At 47.5% G+C, this 13,148-nt stretch overlaps 1 protein-coding gene across 1 annotated transcript in view; it reads right to left on the reverse strand.

The window, feature by feature from the left end:
- The window catches only part of Tram2 (translocation associated membrane protein 2), a 74,382-nt gene extending 66,238 nt beyond the window's left edge, over window positions 1–8,144 (reverse strand). The window contains exon 1 of the mRNA XM_021161191.1: window positions 7,904–8,144. Coding sequence (XP_021016850.1) covers window positions 7,904–8,023 — 120 coding nt within the window. The 5' untranslated portion in view covers window positions 8,024–8,144. The remainder of the gene's footprint in view (window positions 1–7,903) is intronic.
- Between the last annotated feature and the right edge of the window lie 5,004 nt (window positions 8,145–13,148).

Genomic DNA, 13,148 nt, shown 5'->3' on the forward strand with positions numbered 1-13,148 from the left:
TCTGCCCCACTGTCCTGGCGTCTTTCTCTCTCTCTGGTAGCCACAGACATCTATTCTGTTGAGTGGTGAGCCACTCAACAGAATTCCCTGTAAAAAGAAAAACAAAAAAAAAAAAAAAAAAAAAAGAAAAGAAAAGAAAAAGAAAAAAGAACCTGAAGAGAAAAAGAAAAAGAATTCTCCCTGTGAGAGAATCTAACTTTACAGGATGTGAAGTAACTCAGTTCTATGAAGAAGTCCTGTCCCACTGATACAGCATCTTACACCTGTAATGGCAGTAATTGAGAGGCTGAGACAGGAGGATAGCCTTGAGTTTAAGGTCAACCAGGCTACTAGTGACACTGTCTCAAAAGCAAACAAACAAACAAAAACAGCAGCCAGCACAGCATATACCTTTAATCACACTTAGGAGGCAGAGGCAAGCAGATCTGTGTGAGCTAGAGGCCAGGCTGTTTCACAGAGCAAGTTCCAGGCCAGCCAGGATTACAGAGTTAAATGTTGTCTCAAAACAAAACAAAACAAAAACAAACACAAACAACAACTACAAAATCCAAGAGCAGGGGATGTTGTCTCGGGGGAAGAACACTTACATAGCAAGTGCGAAGCCCAGGTTTTATTTCCAGTCCTGAAAACAAGATTCTTTAGATACCATGCATGTGACAGGTTAGGGAGATGGGTCAGTCAGTAATCTTCAAGTCACAATTAGGACCTAACTTTGCATCTCCACCACCCACATCGAAGCTGTTCATGGCAGCAAGTGTCTGTACCTGCAGCAAGCAGACCCTGCTACTCCCTGGCCAAATCACTAAGCTGCGCATTCAGTGAGAGACCCTGCCTCAAAACCATAAGGTGGAGAGTGACAGATGAAGACACCCAAGATGACCTCTGTCCTTCACACGCATGCACACATATGTGCTCACATGGCACACACACACACACACACACACAAACACACACAAATGCACACACAGAATCTATTATGGGCAGAACTTTTGATGGCTGCTACTAAAAGTTCCTGGCTAGAAACATATCCCCAGTGCAGTGGCCTTAGGAGGTTCTTTAGGGAATAATTAATTCCAATTACAAAGCCCTCCTGAATGGGAGTGGTGCCCTTAATAAAGAGACCCTAGAGATCAAGCGCCCCTCTCTGTCCCTCCTCCCTAAAGATATAGAGACGCTTCTACAAGCCAGGAATAGGACCTTCCCACAAGACAAGATCTGCCAGGGCCTTGGTCTTGTATTTACTCAGACTTCAAAACAGTGACAAGGAATTGGTGCTTTCAAAGCCCCCAAACCTATGGGAGTTTTGGAACTAGCCCCTCTGCCCTGTCACAATGCAATCACATGCATGAGTGTCAGATGTGCCTGGCAAGATCTCTAGGCCCCAACCATCACTCTTTTCTTCTAAACCCTGACACCCACAGCTAGGGTGCCAGTTCTTAATAAATGTTCTTCCACCAGGACTTAGTGGCTCAAGGCTGAGGCCCAAGCATCTAAGGAAGGTTGTATCTGTCATACACATCACGTTTATGGCCTGACTCTCATCCACATTTTCCCCTCTGTGGCATGAGTTTGAGTCTAAGGCTTCACACATGCTGGGTAAACATTTTGCCAACGAGCTCTACCCCGCCCATCTTTTCACTATTTAAAAAAGGCAGTATCTCACTATGCTGCTTAGGCTAGCTCTAAACTCTGTTAATATTCCTGACTCAGCCTCCTAAGGAGTTGGGCTCACGGGCCAGTGCACCATGACCTTTTTTGAGGACAGGGCCCTGGCCTTCTTCATCTCTGTATTCCCCAAGTTCACAGCAGCACAGCACAGATACTCTGCCATTCTGTGAAAAGGCAAAGCGCTCTTCCGCATCATACAGCACTTCCAAGACTTCCACACAGACTGGCATTCAGAGTCAGAGTCTAGAGTTCAGGGCAGAGACAAGAGGATGCACCAGAAGTGGACTGGGTGTGGCTCCAGGTTTGTCAAACATTTATTCTAATTGTCTTGGGCAAATCTCTCAACTGCTTTGGGGGTGGGGCTTATTTTCCTCTTCTGTAAACACAGCAGATTATTTCTTAGGTTGCCCTCTAAAGTCATGAACTCACAAAACAGAAAATGTGCCCTTGAGCTATGACCATAATATCAGTGAGCAAACTGCAACCAGAAAGCCCTTATCTCACACAGATAATGGCAGGCAGTGATTTCAGTAGTGGGGGAAGCACCCCTCCATTCATCTGTGTTCACATGTGACAGATGAACACATTTGGGTCACTCTCTAAAGTCTCTGGGAGGGAGATGGAAATTTCAATGATCATTCTGGGCAGAAAGGCTCCAGAGTGTGATGGCCCACAGACATTACTTCCAGGTAGTCAACAGACCCACTCAGACCCAGGAAAAATAAAGCCGCCTGTGGCTATGTTCCACAGACACCCCGCTTGTGGGGGCATCAGATCTGCGTTCTAAATGTGAGCCAGACACTGCTGGATTCTTATTTTTGGCTCTGACTCTAACGCTGAGTGGATGGTCATTGGCCAAATCTCTCCTCTAGAAGCCAGGCTTCTGGATGGGTATGACAGCCCCCATAAACCATCCCGATTACAGGGTGAGGCCAGTAAAGCATTTCACAGATGTAAAATGCTGCCAATTCCTCCAGACAAATGAAAGAAGACATCAAGAGGCCACGTGGCAGCCTCCCCTCCTAACCCTGGCCTCCAACAAACTCACCGGAGGACCCCAGAGACCTTGGCACCCCCAACTCACAATCCGGCTCCATTCCCTCTGTTCAAAAGCAAGAAAAGCTACTTGATCATACACTATTCAGAGGAATCCCTTGCAAAGCTCTTTAAACCGCACAGCCCACAGCACTAACCAGCTGTGTCTAAGTTGGGTTTGGTTCTCCTCCACAGCAGGGCACCTGAGACAGCAGAGGTAAATCAGGGCAAGGTAGCGCAGTACCTAAAGGATAAAGGCCCACCCATGAAACAAGGAGGACTGGTCAGTAGCCCTACCCATAGTTTTGATGCCCCCTACCCCGCCCCTCCTTCCTTTAACCATTAGGTACCAATGGATACCAGATACACAGCACTGCAGCATAAGAAGGCTAAGAGATAGCATCGGTAAAGTTTCCCACCAAAGCGAGCTAACAGCATACAGGCTGATTAGAAAGCATTTCTGTCCTGTGGGGATGCTAATCCATTCTTATCAGACCTCTGGCTTCATCACTTTATCAGGGTGGGAATGAGAGGTACATCAGCTATGCCATGGAATGAGTTCTGGGGCCCCTGCCCACATCGAAGCAGATCAAAAAGGAGCTCATGCCTGCCAGAGTGAAGCTTTCACCATAGCAACTCATGTTATTCCACAAACAGCCAGGACTGGGGCGCTCTGCTGTGACCAGCCTGGATAGCTAGCGCGCCTGGGAAATAAGCCACTGAAGGGCTCAGACAACAGAGCCAGCAAGAGAAACGACACCTATTTAGCTTCCAGGGCTGTTCCCTTGTCATCTCTACTGCCCGAGAGCTGACAGGGGATGGCATCAAGACCCTCGCTACCTACCCTATGTGTTCTAACAAGACAAACATCTGAGAGAAGTATGACACAGAATCCTTGGGGCAATGGGGGATTAGAGGAATCAGGGACCGTCATTTGGACAGTATAAGGCTAGTGCTGGGAAATTTAGGAGAAAGGTACTCATCTTAAATGACATAGGCACTCATCCCTAAATGACATACAACCAGGGCCCTCAATGAGGGGATACAGAGACAGAAAGCAGATCCTCAGACCCGGTAAAGAAGCAACAGTTCTCAGTGTGACTGTCTGGAGCATCAATCAATAAAGCATCCCCATGCTGGGTCTTCATCCTGGACATGGAGTCAAAAACTCCACCAACTGACTATTACCATCTTTCACTTTCCACCAAGTAAGAGAATAATCCCACAGAGTGGGGTTAAACTGGAGTCTTGAGCAAGAGAGACTTAAACTCCAAATGTCTGTCCTGTGGTTCAAGTCACCGAGTGCCACATTCAGGAGGAGTTCACCCATGGGAATGAGGGACCCCTCTGGGGTCCCCTAGCATCCTCAGCAGACTGTGTTTCAAGCTCCAGGGGTAGAGTCAGGAATTTCAAAAGCTGACAAAGTAACATCCTTAGAAGTGCATTAGAAGTTAGTAAAAATTAGCTGGCATCCACGGGTGTTTCTATATGCTGCTTATGCACTTCTATTAACACAACAGAAGAATCTTTTCTCGATGCATAAACTTATCTTTTCACCTAGCATCAAGAAACAGAACTGGTTACCACAGGCCCCTCAGTCCAAGCATGTATGACCAATGCAATGGGTTTCCACTGTATATGCTCCAACTCTTTCTTCCTGATGTCATGGGGTCAGGAACAGGGAAGAAAGTAGTTCCTGGAAAAAAGAGCTATCTTCCACACCTGCTTCAGAAACAAAAGCCCACACCAGCCCCTATCCTCAAATTCCCCTGGCTCCCGAACACTTACATCATTGTCATGGTCTATATAAAAACTAAATACAAACCTGCAAATGACCCTCAGAATCTCAGAAACATTTCTCTGCAGCTGCAGAAACTGAAGAAGAAACTAGTTTCTGTCTCAAGATGACATTTTAAAGGTGATACTGAAATTGCTTCCTTTCCTCCAGCCACCCCCTATTTCTTATTCTCCATTTGCTAAATGAAAGAGTTTTCCTCTTCCCCTGCCTGTTTCAGTTGGAAACGTGGCACAAGGCACTGGAAAGCCGGTGAAGGGAAGAGGGAGGAGGGGGATGGCTACTTTCAAATCTGACTTATGCACACATCCCAACTGGCCACCCACACCCTGAAGAACCACACTCCACCTAAGAAAGTCCAAACTGTGGAGAAAAAAAACGGAGCCCCTGCACCACCTCCCCACCCCACCCCCCCAAGCAGGGTTAAGAAGGAGAAAGCTGGAAAAGGAGGGGGAATAAAGTTCCACATTCCTGACATTTTTTAGCCAAGTGCAGTGGCTGCACAGAACAGCTCTATTCCAAACAGACATAAGATGGGACAAAACCTGGCTTGGGGGAAGAAGCCGTCCCCGCTTTGGAAATAAGATAACCCAAAACTAAACTAAAAGTGTGTCTGAGCACAGCTTGGGGGAACAGAGGCCAGACAGCCTTTCATGTGCGCCCAAAAGGAAGTGATCCCGAGGGAAGGAATTTGGCGTCAACATCTCCCTAAAGACAGAGCTGAAGCCTTGGGGATCCTGCGAGGGAAATCAAGCCCATGAGTGCTGCAGAGGTGACTAGCAGGGGAGTACTGACATGGGTAGGAAGGCTGTAGCTTGCTAGGGTGTGGAGAGGGTATAGGGAACAGTAGAGGCTAGGCAGGGATGAGAGTCACATTCTATTGCAAGAATTACAGTACAGTTTTCCTGGCTCAGCTTCCCAAATGAAGGAATCCTACCCTGGCCCAAGATACAAACTCAGGAGCCTGATGACTTTTCTCCCTGTTCCCCCAACACCTCCTCCTTCCCACTATATGCCTACCTATAAACACACACATACATACCACCGAAACCAGCACGACCCCAAGGAAAATCCCAGAAATATTCAGTCAATCCCATGCTAGGTTTGAGGTGCCTCCCACCCCCTATTTTCCAGGATGTTTCTGTTCTCATTTAGTAATGATAGCAGAGTTCTATGATAGCTGATCACACACACACACACACACACACACACACACACACACACATCCCACAAAATCTCTCTACAGTAGGTAGGAACAGACACACTCAGTACAGATCAAGATTCAGCTCCAGATACTGGAGATTCAAGGGAAAGCCCCCTTCTTCCTAAACCAGCTCTGACTGGTAAGTCCTCAAAGCAACTTCAGAAAGAAACATCTGCTCTCAAAGTTCCATAGGGCTAAAAGTACCACAGAAGAAGATGAAACTAGGAAGATGGGTGTGTTGGCACCTCAACCAAGTCCTTTCTACAGCCCTACGGCTAATCCTAAGAAAAATGAAAATGGCTAGTTTTTGGTTTTGTTTTTTCTTTTTTTTTTTTTTTCCTTCACCTTAGTCCTTTCTCTGCCATCAGGTACTAGGAGTGACAATCCCAGAAGTTGTCAGTTTCCAAGGACTACCACTGATCTGAAGCAAAACACTCCAGAAGGCTAGAGACAGGGAACAAAGGAGGCAAGAGTACAAACTGTGTCTCTTTTTGTACAACACTAAGACAGGTAAAGCCCAAACTCTCCACAAAAGCTAGAGACACCACAGAGAGCCGCAAGCTAAGCACGAGGCTCTGGCCAGCTGTGGAACACATGGCTCTGAGGTTTATGATTGACACATGTGACGATCTGGCCCTAGCCTGCAAGAACTGGAGCATGACACTGAGAAGCCTCTTAGAATGAAGGACTGCACATTGACATGAGGCAAACATAAAGCAGGGCAGGTCCCCTGCCTTCTCATTAAGCCACTATGTTAAATAATAACAAGGGTCCAGGAGCAAGAGACAGATTAGCTCTTTGGCTGGAAGAATGGCTTTTGTTGCGGATAAAACCTCAGCTTTAAGCTTTATAAGTCACTGCAAAAGGAACGTTGGTTTTAATGACTTCTTCAATGATAAGGAAACTGAGGCCGAGGGAAAATGTGAATGGAGGAGAGGAAGAGAGTGAACTGACAGAATTCCCAGAAGAATGTGGACGCCAACCCCAGTCCCAGCTTCTCTCCTGCAAACCCGACAGCCTGGCCACGAGCATGCATCCAGCTCAGAGTGGGCTACCACAAGAATAGCCCAGCTAGAGGGCAGGTTCATCAGCCAAATAGGTCCTGAGTCGGTAACTGGGACATATGGGTAGATAAGGGAGATACGGGTAGATGCAGGGGTAGACAAGTAACTCTTAAATGGTGCACCTTCTTACTACCCTGTAGAATGCAGATCAGGAAACTTACACAGAAGAGAGGATAGGAATGAGTGTGCTCAAGACCAGGAGACTCAAGCCATGGGACTGTCACCTATTACCTATGGTGCTCTGGAGACAATATATACTATAGCAAGTCCTTCCCACTTTTCAATATCACCGTTTTGTCTCACTCTGGAGTAGGGACCTTGGATTCTGACCCCTTAGTGGTTTACACAGACAGCTCTGAGGCCTACACCAGCACAGTGCTGAATCTAGGATCCCTTTCTCTGTCCCCACCCCACATCCCTGCAGCGACTAGGAAATCACCTTTCACAGAGAGTATCCCTCTACTGGCTCCTGCAAAGGGGATGAGGCTCTGGGTCCAGTTCACACAGATCTACAGGAACAGTTCAAAGTAGCCCTTTGGGTCATATTTAAAGAGAGGCTGGTAGCAGAAGGTCCCTCTGGGATGGAGCAGGGGCCACATGTGAACACCTGGAGCAAACTCCAGAGGTTAGGATGAAGAACTCCCAGAAAGCCACAAGAGAGGTGGAGAGGGTTAGGGTTCCTTCCACTGGAAAAGCCTAGAAGATCTGGAGGCCCCCACTTGAGAGAAGGAGGGGGGATTGTGCAATTACAGCTGGTCTAGGAGTTTCCCACATTGGCACCAGGTCGCCAGAAAGGAAACCCCAATCATAGGGCCAGGAAGGCAGCTCTGCAATTGGTTCGAGGCCAGGTATGGGTTTCTGAGATTCAGATAGAGTTGTAGGACATGGTGGATGTCCAAGGGGGGCGACAGAGTATGGCACGGCCCGCACAGCTAGGAGTTAGGGGTGCTGTCTGGACTCTCCTAAGTCCAGGCCAGGGTGGATACAGTGCACAAAGCCAGAGGTGCAGATAACGTGCGGGACATCCCAGCCGGGCGCGCTCCAGCCTAGATGAGGTCCGGGAATCCCTGTCTGCGCCGCGGAGCACGGGAGTTGGGACCGCCAACTCCTGCAGCACCCCCTCCCCGCTCTACTCACCTCGAACATAAGCCCGATGAGGACGCAGAGCACCAAGCAGAAACCGATGTCTGCATGGTTGTGGATGATGAACTCCTGGCTGAAGAGCGGGTAACTTTTCGTCCTCCTACGGAAAGCCATGGCAGCGGGCGTTCACCGCCTGCGGGGGCCCGCACCCTCGCTCAGCAGCCCCAGCGAAAACTTCTCCGGCCCGGCCCGGTCCGCACGCCAGCCCCGCAGCCCAGCGCGGAACAACTTCGGGCCCCGCCCCCTTCCTCTGCCCGCCCCGCCCCGGCCTGCCGCCCGGAACCGCCCCCGGCCACAGCCCTCGTCCCGCAGCGGCTGCACAGGCGCGGGCCTCTAGCCACACCCCCTTCCTCCGTCCGCCCCGCCCCCAGGCCGCAAAGGCGCGCGCCTCTGGCCACACCCCCTTCCTCCATCCGCCCCGCCCTCAAGCCCTTTGGCCAGCGCCACCGACCACGCCCCCTGGGCGAGCCCGGCGCGCCTAACCCTTGCGCAGCGCTCGCTACCCGTGCTTGCGGCTTCCACCGGGGGTACACTCTTCCGTGAACCTCGCTGAGACGCGGGAATGGAAGCCCTGTCCTCCGGCTTTGAGAGGAAGCGGCTCCCGAGCTGCTGGACAGGAAGTGGGCCGGGATCCCACTCCTAGCTCCCAGCTTCTTCCTCTGCAGGAAGGGCCCGGGGCGGGAAGCTTCGTGCTGGCCTGCAGACTGGCCCCAGCCCTGCACTGGATCTTAAATGAATGCTTGGCTACTCCAGTATCTGAAGGATTGCACAGTGTAGGTTCAACCTCTCAGAACCTTCAGCAGCTACCCCAAGGCCTTGTCTTAGTAGAGCCTACTTTGCAAGGGTGTGCAGGTACCCCGCGTTTTACTCCTTCACTTAAAAGGCCAGGTGCTGCCCCGAATTGGTTTTTCAGGGCTCACTACCTTCAGTATTAATTGATCAGAAGTGGAAGAATAAACACTGAAAAAAAAAATCCTCATCCAACGTTTCCATTTAATATTAAGTTTCAAAATTACTTCCAGAAGGACAAAAGGTCTTTTAAAATAAATTATACTAGCAAATATTGGATTTAATCCTGCCAGTAATGAAGGAACAAATAATCGCTTCTAAATGTACAGAAATGCAAAATGAACAGAGGACTGTTTAATTTCTTTTCTTTTTTTTTAAATTAGCTTCGCGGTTATGAGTTTGCAAAAATAGCAGTCTGAAGGTAACTGGAACTGAATGAAGTTCCTTAAAGAAATTTATCTCCTGTGCACTATTTAACAGACAGCCCTAGGGCTTCTAACTCCACGGGCGGGGCGGGGGGGGGGGCATTAATGCCTATATTGGACTAACCTTTGTTTAAAGTTAAGACCGGTGCGTGCGTGCATGTGCTTACAGTTTATGACATATAGGGGCTGCACATGCATGAGCTCACACATTTATGTATTTTCGCTCCAGTGACCTCCGGTGTCAGGCCTCACCTTCCACCTGGTTTGTTCCAAGGTCTCTCTTTGTGTTGACTTTTCCACTAGGTAGGCCAGGCTACGCTGTCTCCCCAATCAAGGCTCTTCTGAAATTCGGACCTAGCCTTGTAAAGAACTCTGGAGCACCTTGACTCTCAATGTACAAATGTTCTAATGGTCAACTTGCAGCTGTCCTGATGGGTCTGAGCCCTGGAAAACTAAGCTCTTAACAGCGAAAACTGGAATCCTAGTATTTGAGAGGTTGTAACCTAACTGACCCCACGTTTTACAGTGATTTGTGGGAATTTCCTTAGCATATGTAATGGTGTCAATCTAACTTTTAATACTTGAGGCCAAAACCCATGGGAGACAGTAGAACTCACCCCCCCTCCCATTTATAAATAAAACAGTCGAAAAAGCAGAGATGTTTTAGACATTGCTCTTGCAGCTGATAGCCAGCTCTTCCCTTGGCAGAATAGTTGAACAATAAGACACAAGATTCTAAGATGTATGTTTGATGGTGCATCCCATTGACAACTGCTGAGGAAGTACCAAAAGCTTCCTTCAGCCATCACAACCGTTTCTAAGTCCAGGTTGCCCAAGCCATCTTTAATACAAACAATGGGCTAAACACTTCCCAGTGCTTGCAATACACACTCTTAACACTAAGAATTGACAGCATCCTGCATTTTGCAGGAGTTTTGCAAGCCCATTCCCAGCCTTTCTTATTCACTCAGCCACAGAGTCCTGTAAAGGCTCATCTCAGAATTCTTCCCACCACTCCCCATCTTTATCATTCCACATGTGACCCCCGCAAATCACCGGTGTATTTCCAAAGTTTGTTATTATCTTGTTTATTAGCCATTCCATTTGGCATAATACCCTTGGAGCACCTACCATGTGACAGACATAACTAACTCCCGAGAAGAAAGACATGATAATCCAACTGTGGCAGTTTTATGTTTCCAATCCAACTAATTCCTCTTCCCTTGAACATGGGCTTGACTTGGTGGGTTGACTTCTAACACAAAATGGTATCATGTTTTGTTTTTGTTTTTGTTTTTATCTCTAATACTAGGTTCTAAAAGGTCTTTCTAGGTTTTCCTTCAGCTTGTATCAGTCTCTCTGGGACAAGCCAGATGCCATATATTTATACAGCAGAATTCACATGGCAGTGTCTGAGACCTCTTGCCAGCAGCCAGCAATGACTTCATGCCTGGGAGGGAGCTACTTTGGAGGAAGATTGTCCAACCCTATGAGTTCGGTACTAGCATCTTGACTACAGCCTGTAAACCACCCTGAGTTAGAACTAGCCAGTGTAAGCCACGCCTAAGTTCCTGGTCCACAATGATAAGACAATAAGAATCTCATATCTTAAGCCACTAAATCTTGCCAATTGTTTTGTACCAAGAGGTAACAAATACACATTGTTGGAGCTTGCAGTATTTTTTAGTGATAAAGACATCATTACAGTTCAATAGGGTGGTGGTGGTGGCTCAAACAATTTGAAATAGGGTAGAGATTCATTTTGATCATGGTCTAGGAAAGAGGGAAATTTGGGCTGACACACCTTTTAAGGATAGAGTATGTAGGCTGTGTGTGGAGGTGCTCATGTGTTGTCCCAGCAGTCTGGAGGTTGGAGCAGGGGGACTGAGGGCTCAAGACAAGCCTGAACTACTTAGGTAAACTTTCTCTCAAAACAAAACAGGAGAGAGAGAGAGAGAGAGAGAGAGAGAGAGAGAGAGAGAGAGAGAGAGAGAGAGAAGCTGCAGAAATGGAAAGATAAATTTGGAGAGAGATAGAGCTGGATTTTTAAGACATTTTGAGAACTATGCTAAGGATTGTGACTTTATTCTGAAACAATGAGAAATTTTTAAACATGCCTGTATCAGCAATGAAGAGGCTAAGGCAGGAAGATTGCTATGTGTTTGAGGCCAGCCTGGACTCCTCACTACATTCCTGGCTAGACAGGGTTACTGAAAAGAGAATCTAGCCCAAAACAAATCAGTTGTTTTAAAAAGAAGGAAAAGTCTGATAGAGATCAGGGAGCCCAGACTGGGTAGATATCCAGTTACCCCTGGAGGTGGAGGGAACAATAACCCCTCTTCCATTTACACTGCACTTTGCAAGTGCCCTGTGAGCCAAAATGACAGTAATTGGCAACCTCTTCTTGCAAATGCTCCAAGACATATGGGTGACCAGGGGCCACATAATTAGTCGGTAGCTGAACCTGGACTCAGACAGTGGAATCAGTCTCTCCGTGCCTAGTTCCAGGTGCTGTACCGCACTATTACTTGTGAAGACTATCAGGTAAACCCCAGGGACCCCACTCTGCCAACCCAGTGATGACTGCCAGCAATTTGACTGCATCAGTGCTGATCTAATCACCCTCTCTAAAGCTCTGGGAATATCATAGAAGGGGTGGGGGATGGTGGAAAGAGTTGAATAAGAGTCAAGGTTGGGAGTTGTGCAAAAAAAGACATTTTCTGGGTATGACATACAGGTTGCAATCATAAATTTACCCCAGCTGTGGTTATCTGCACAAGACCTGAACAAGATTGGGCCTATTAATATTAGACCTACTACAATGGGGGAGGGGGCTATGAGACCTCATTGCTTCCCGGAGGGACTATTCCAACTAAAAGTAGGTGAGTCTCCGGTGTCATTTTCTTCAGTGATGTAGCCACAGGTAAGTTGCCTTTGCTCCAGAAAATAACCTCCCAGCATGCTTGCAAGCAGCTCTTATGAAACCTAGAGGGCCACATGCAAAACAAGGACTCAAAAGCAGCAAAGGCTTGTAGGGAAGAAGGATTCTAGCAGGAGAGGAAAAAGGGTAGGAGAGGGGAATAAAGGGTGTAAATGACTAAAGTTCATAGTATAAATGCATGAAAATGTCGAAAATAAGACAATCAAAGGTTATCTATATTAGACAGATCTTGCTCTTTCCATCAGGGACCTGATAGTTGCCAATCCCCATGTTTTCATTTGCCTCGGTACCTGTGTGTTTCATCCTTTTGCCTGGAAGGTAAGCATCCGTGAAGAGAGTTGTACTGCTTCCTTTACTAAGGTTCCATGCAGCAGTCTCAAGGCCTTGGGAGTACCATATGCTTACCTCCTCCCAGGTGGCACCAAGTGCTCCTGTATTAGGTGTGGATGCCTCTGAATTCACCCCACACTGGACGATGTGGCATTTCTAGGCTGGTATTATGGTTTGGAATAAAGTATTCCCATGAAAAAGGTCACACAGTGAAGTCTTGACACCCCCCACCCCCATCCCCGGGCTGCTGCTGTTATGCAGAGGTGATTGGACCATGAATGAAGATGGTAGGTTTACTGGTAGGTTAATCCTCTGAAAACTTCAAAGAATAGGATTGAAGTGGACATTTTTGGATTTTTTGGAGACTCAGTTGTATCATGTGTGTGTGTGTGTGTGTGTGTGTGTGTGTGTGTGTGTGTGTTTGAAACTGTCTTATGAGAGGATGTTTTATTGCAGCAGACACATGGGAGGATTATTTTTTGTCTAAGAACAGACACAAGGTGTTTCTCTGTAAGCTGTCTGAAAAAGGGGCATGTGATGTTTTGTTAAAGCAGATGCTTGAGAGAACACATGATGTTTAAAATGGGTATAAATATAACCCAATAGACAGTGGGTGGTGCTGTGTGGTATTGGTACACCTTAGCCTTCTTTGCTGGTCAGCTTTGGGTTTGCTTATGCTGGTCTTCGCTGACAATGCTGTGTGGTATCGGTTTGCCTTGCCATTCTTTGCTGATGACCATTTGTAGTGACTTCA

This window comes from Mus caroli, chromosome 1 (genome assembly GCF_900094665.2).
Source record: "Mus caroli chromosome 1, CAROLI_EIJ_v1.1, whole genome shotgun sequence".
NCBI lineage: Eukaryota > Metazoa > Chordata > Mammalia > Rodentia > Muridae > Mus > Mus caroli.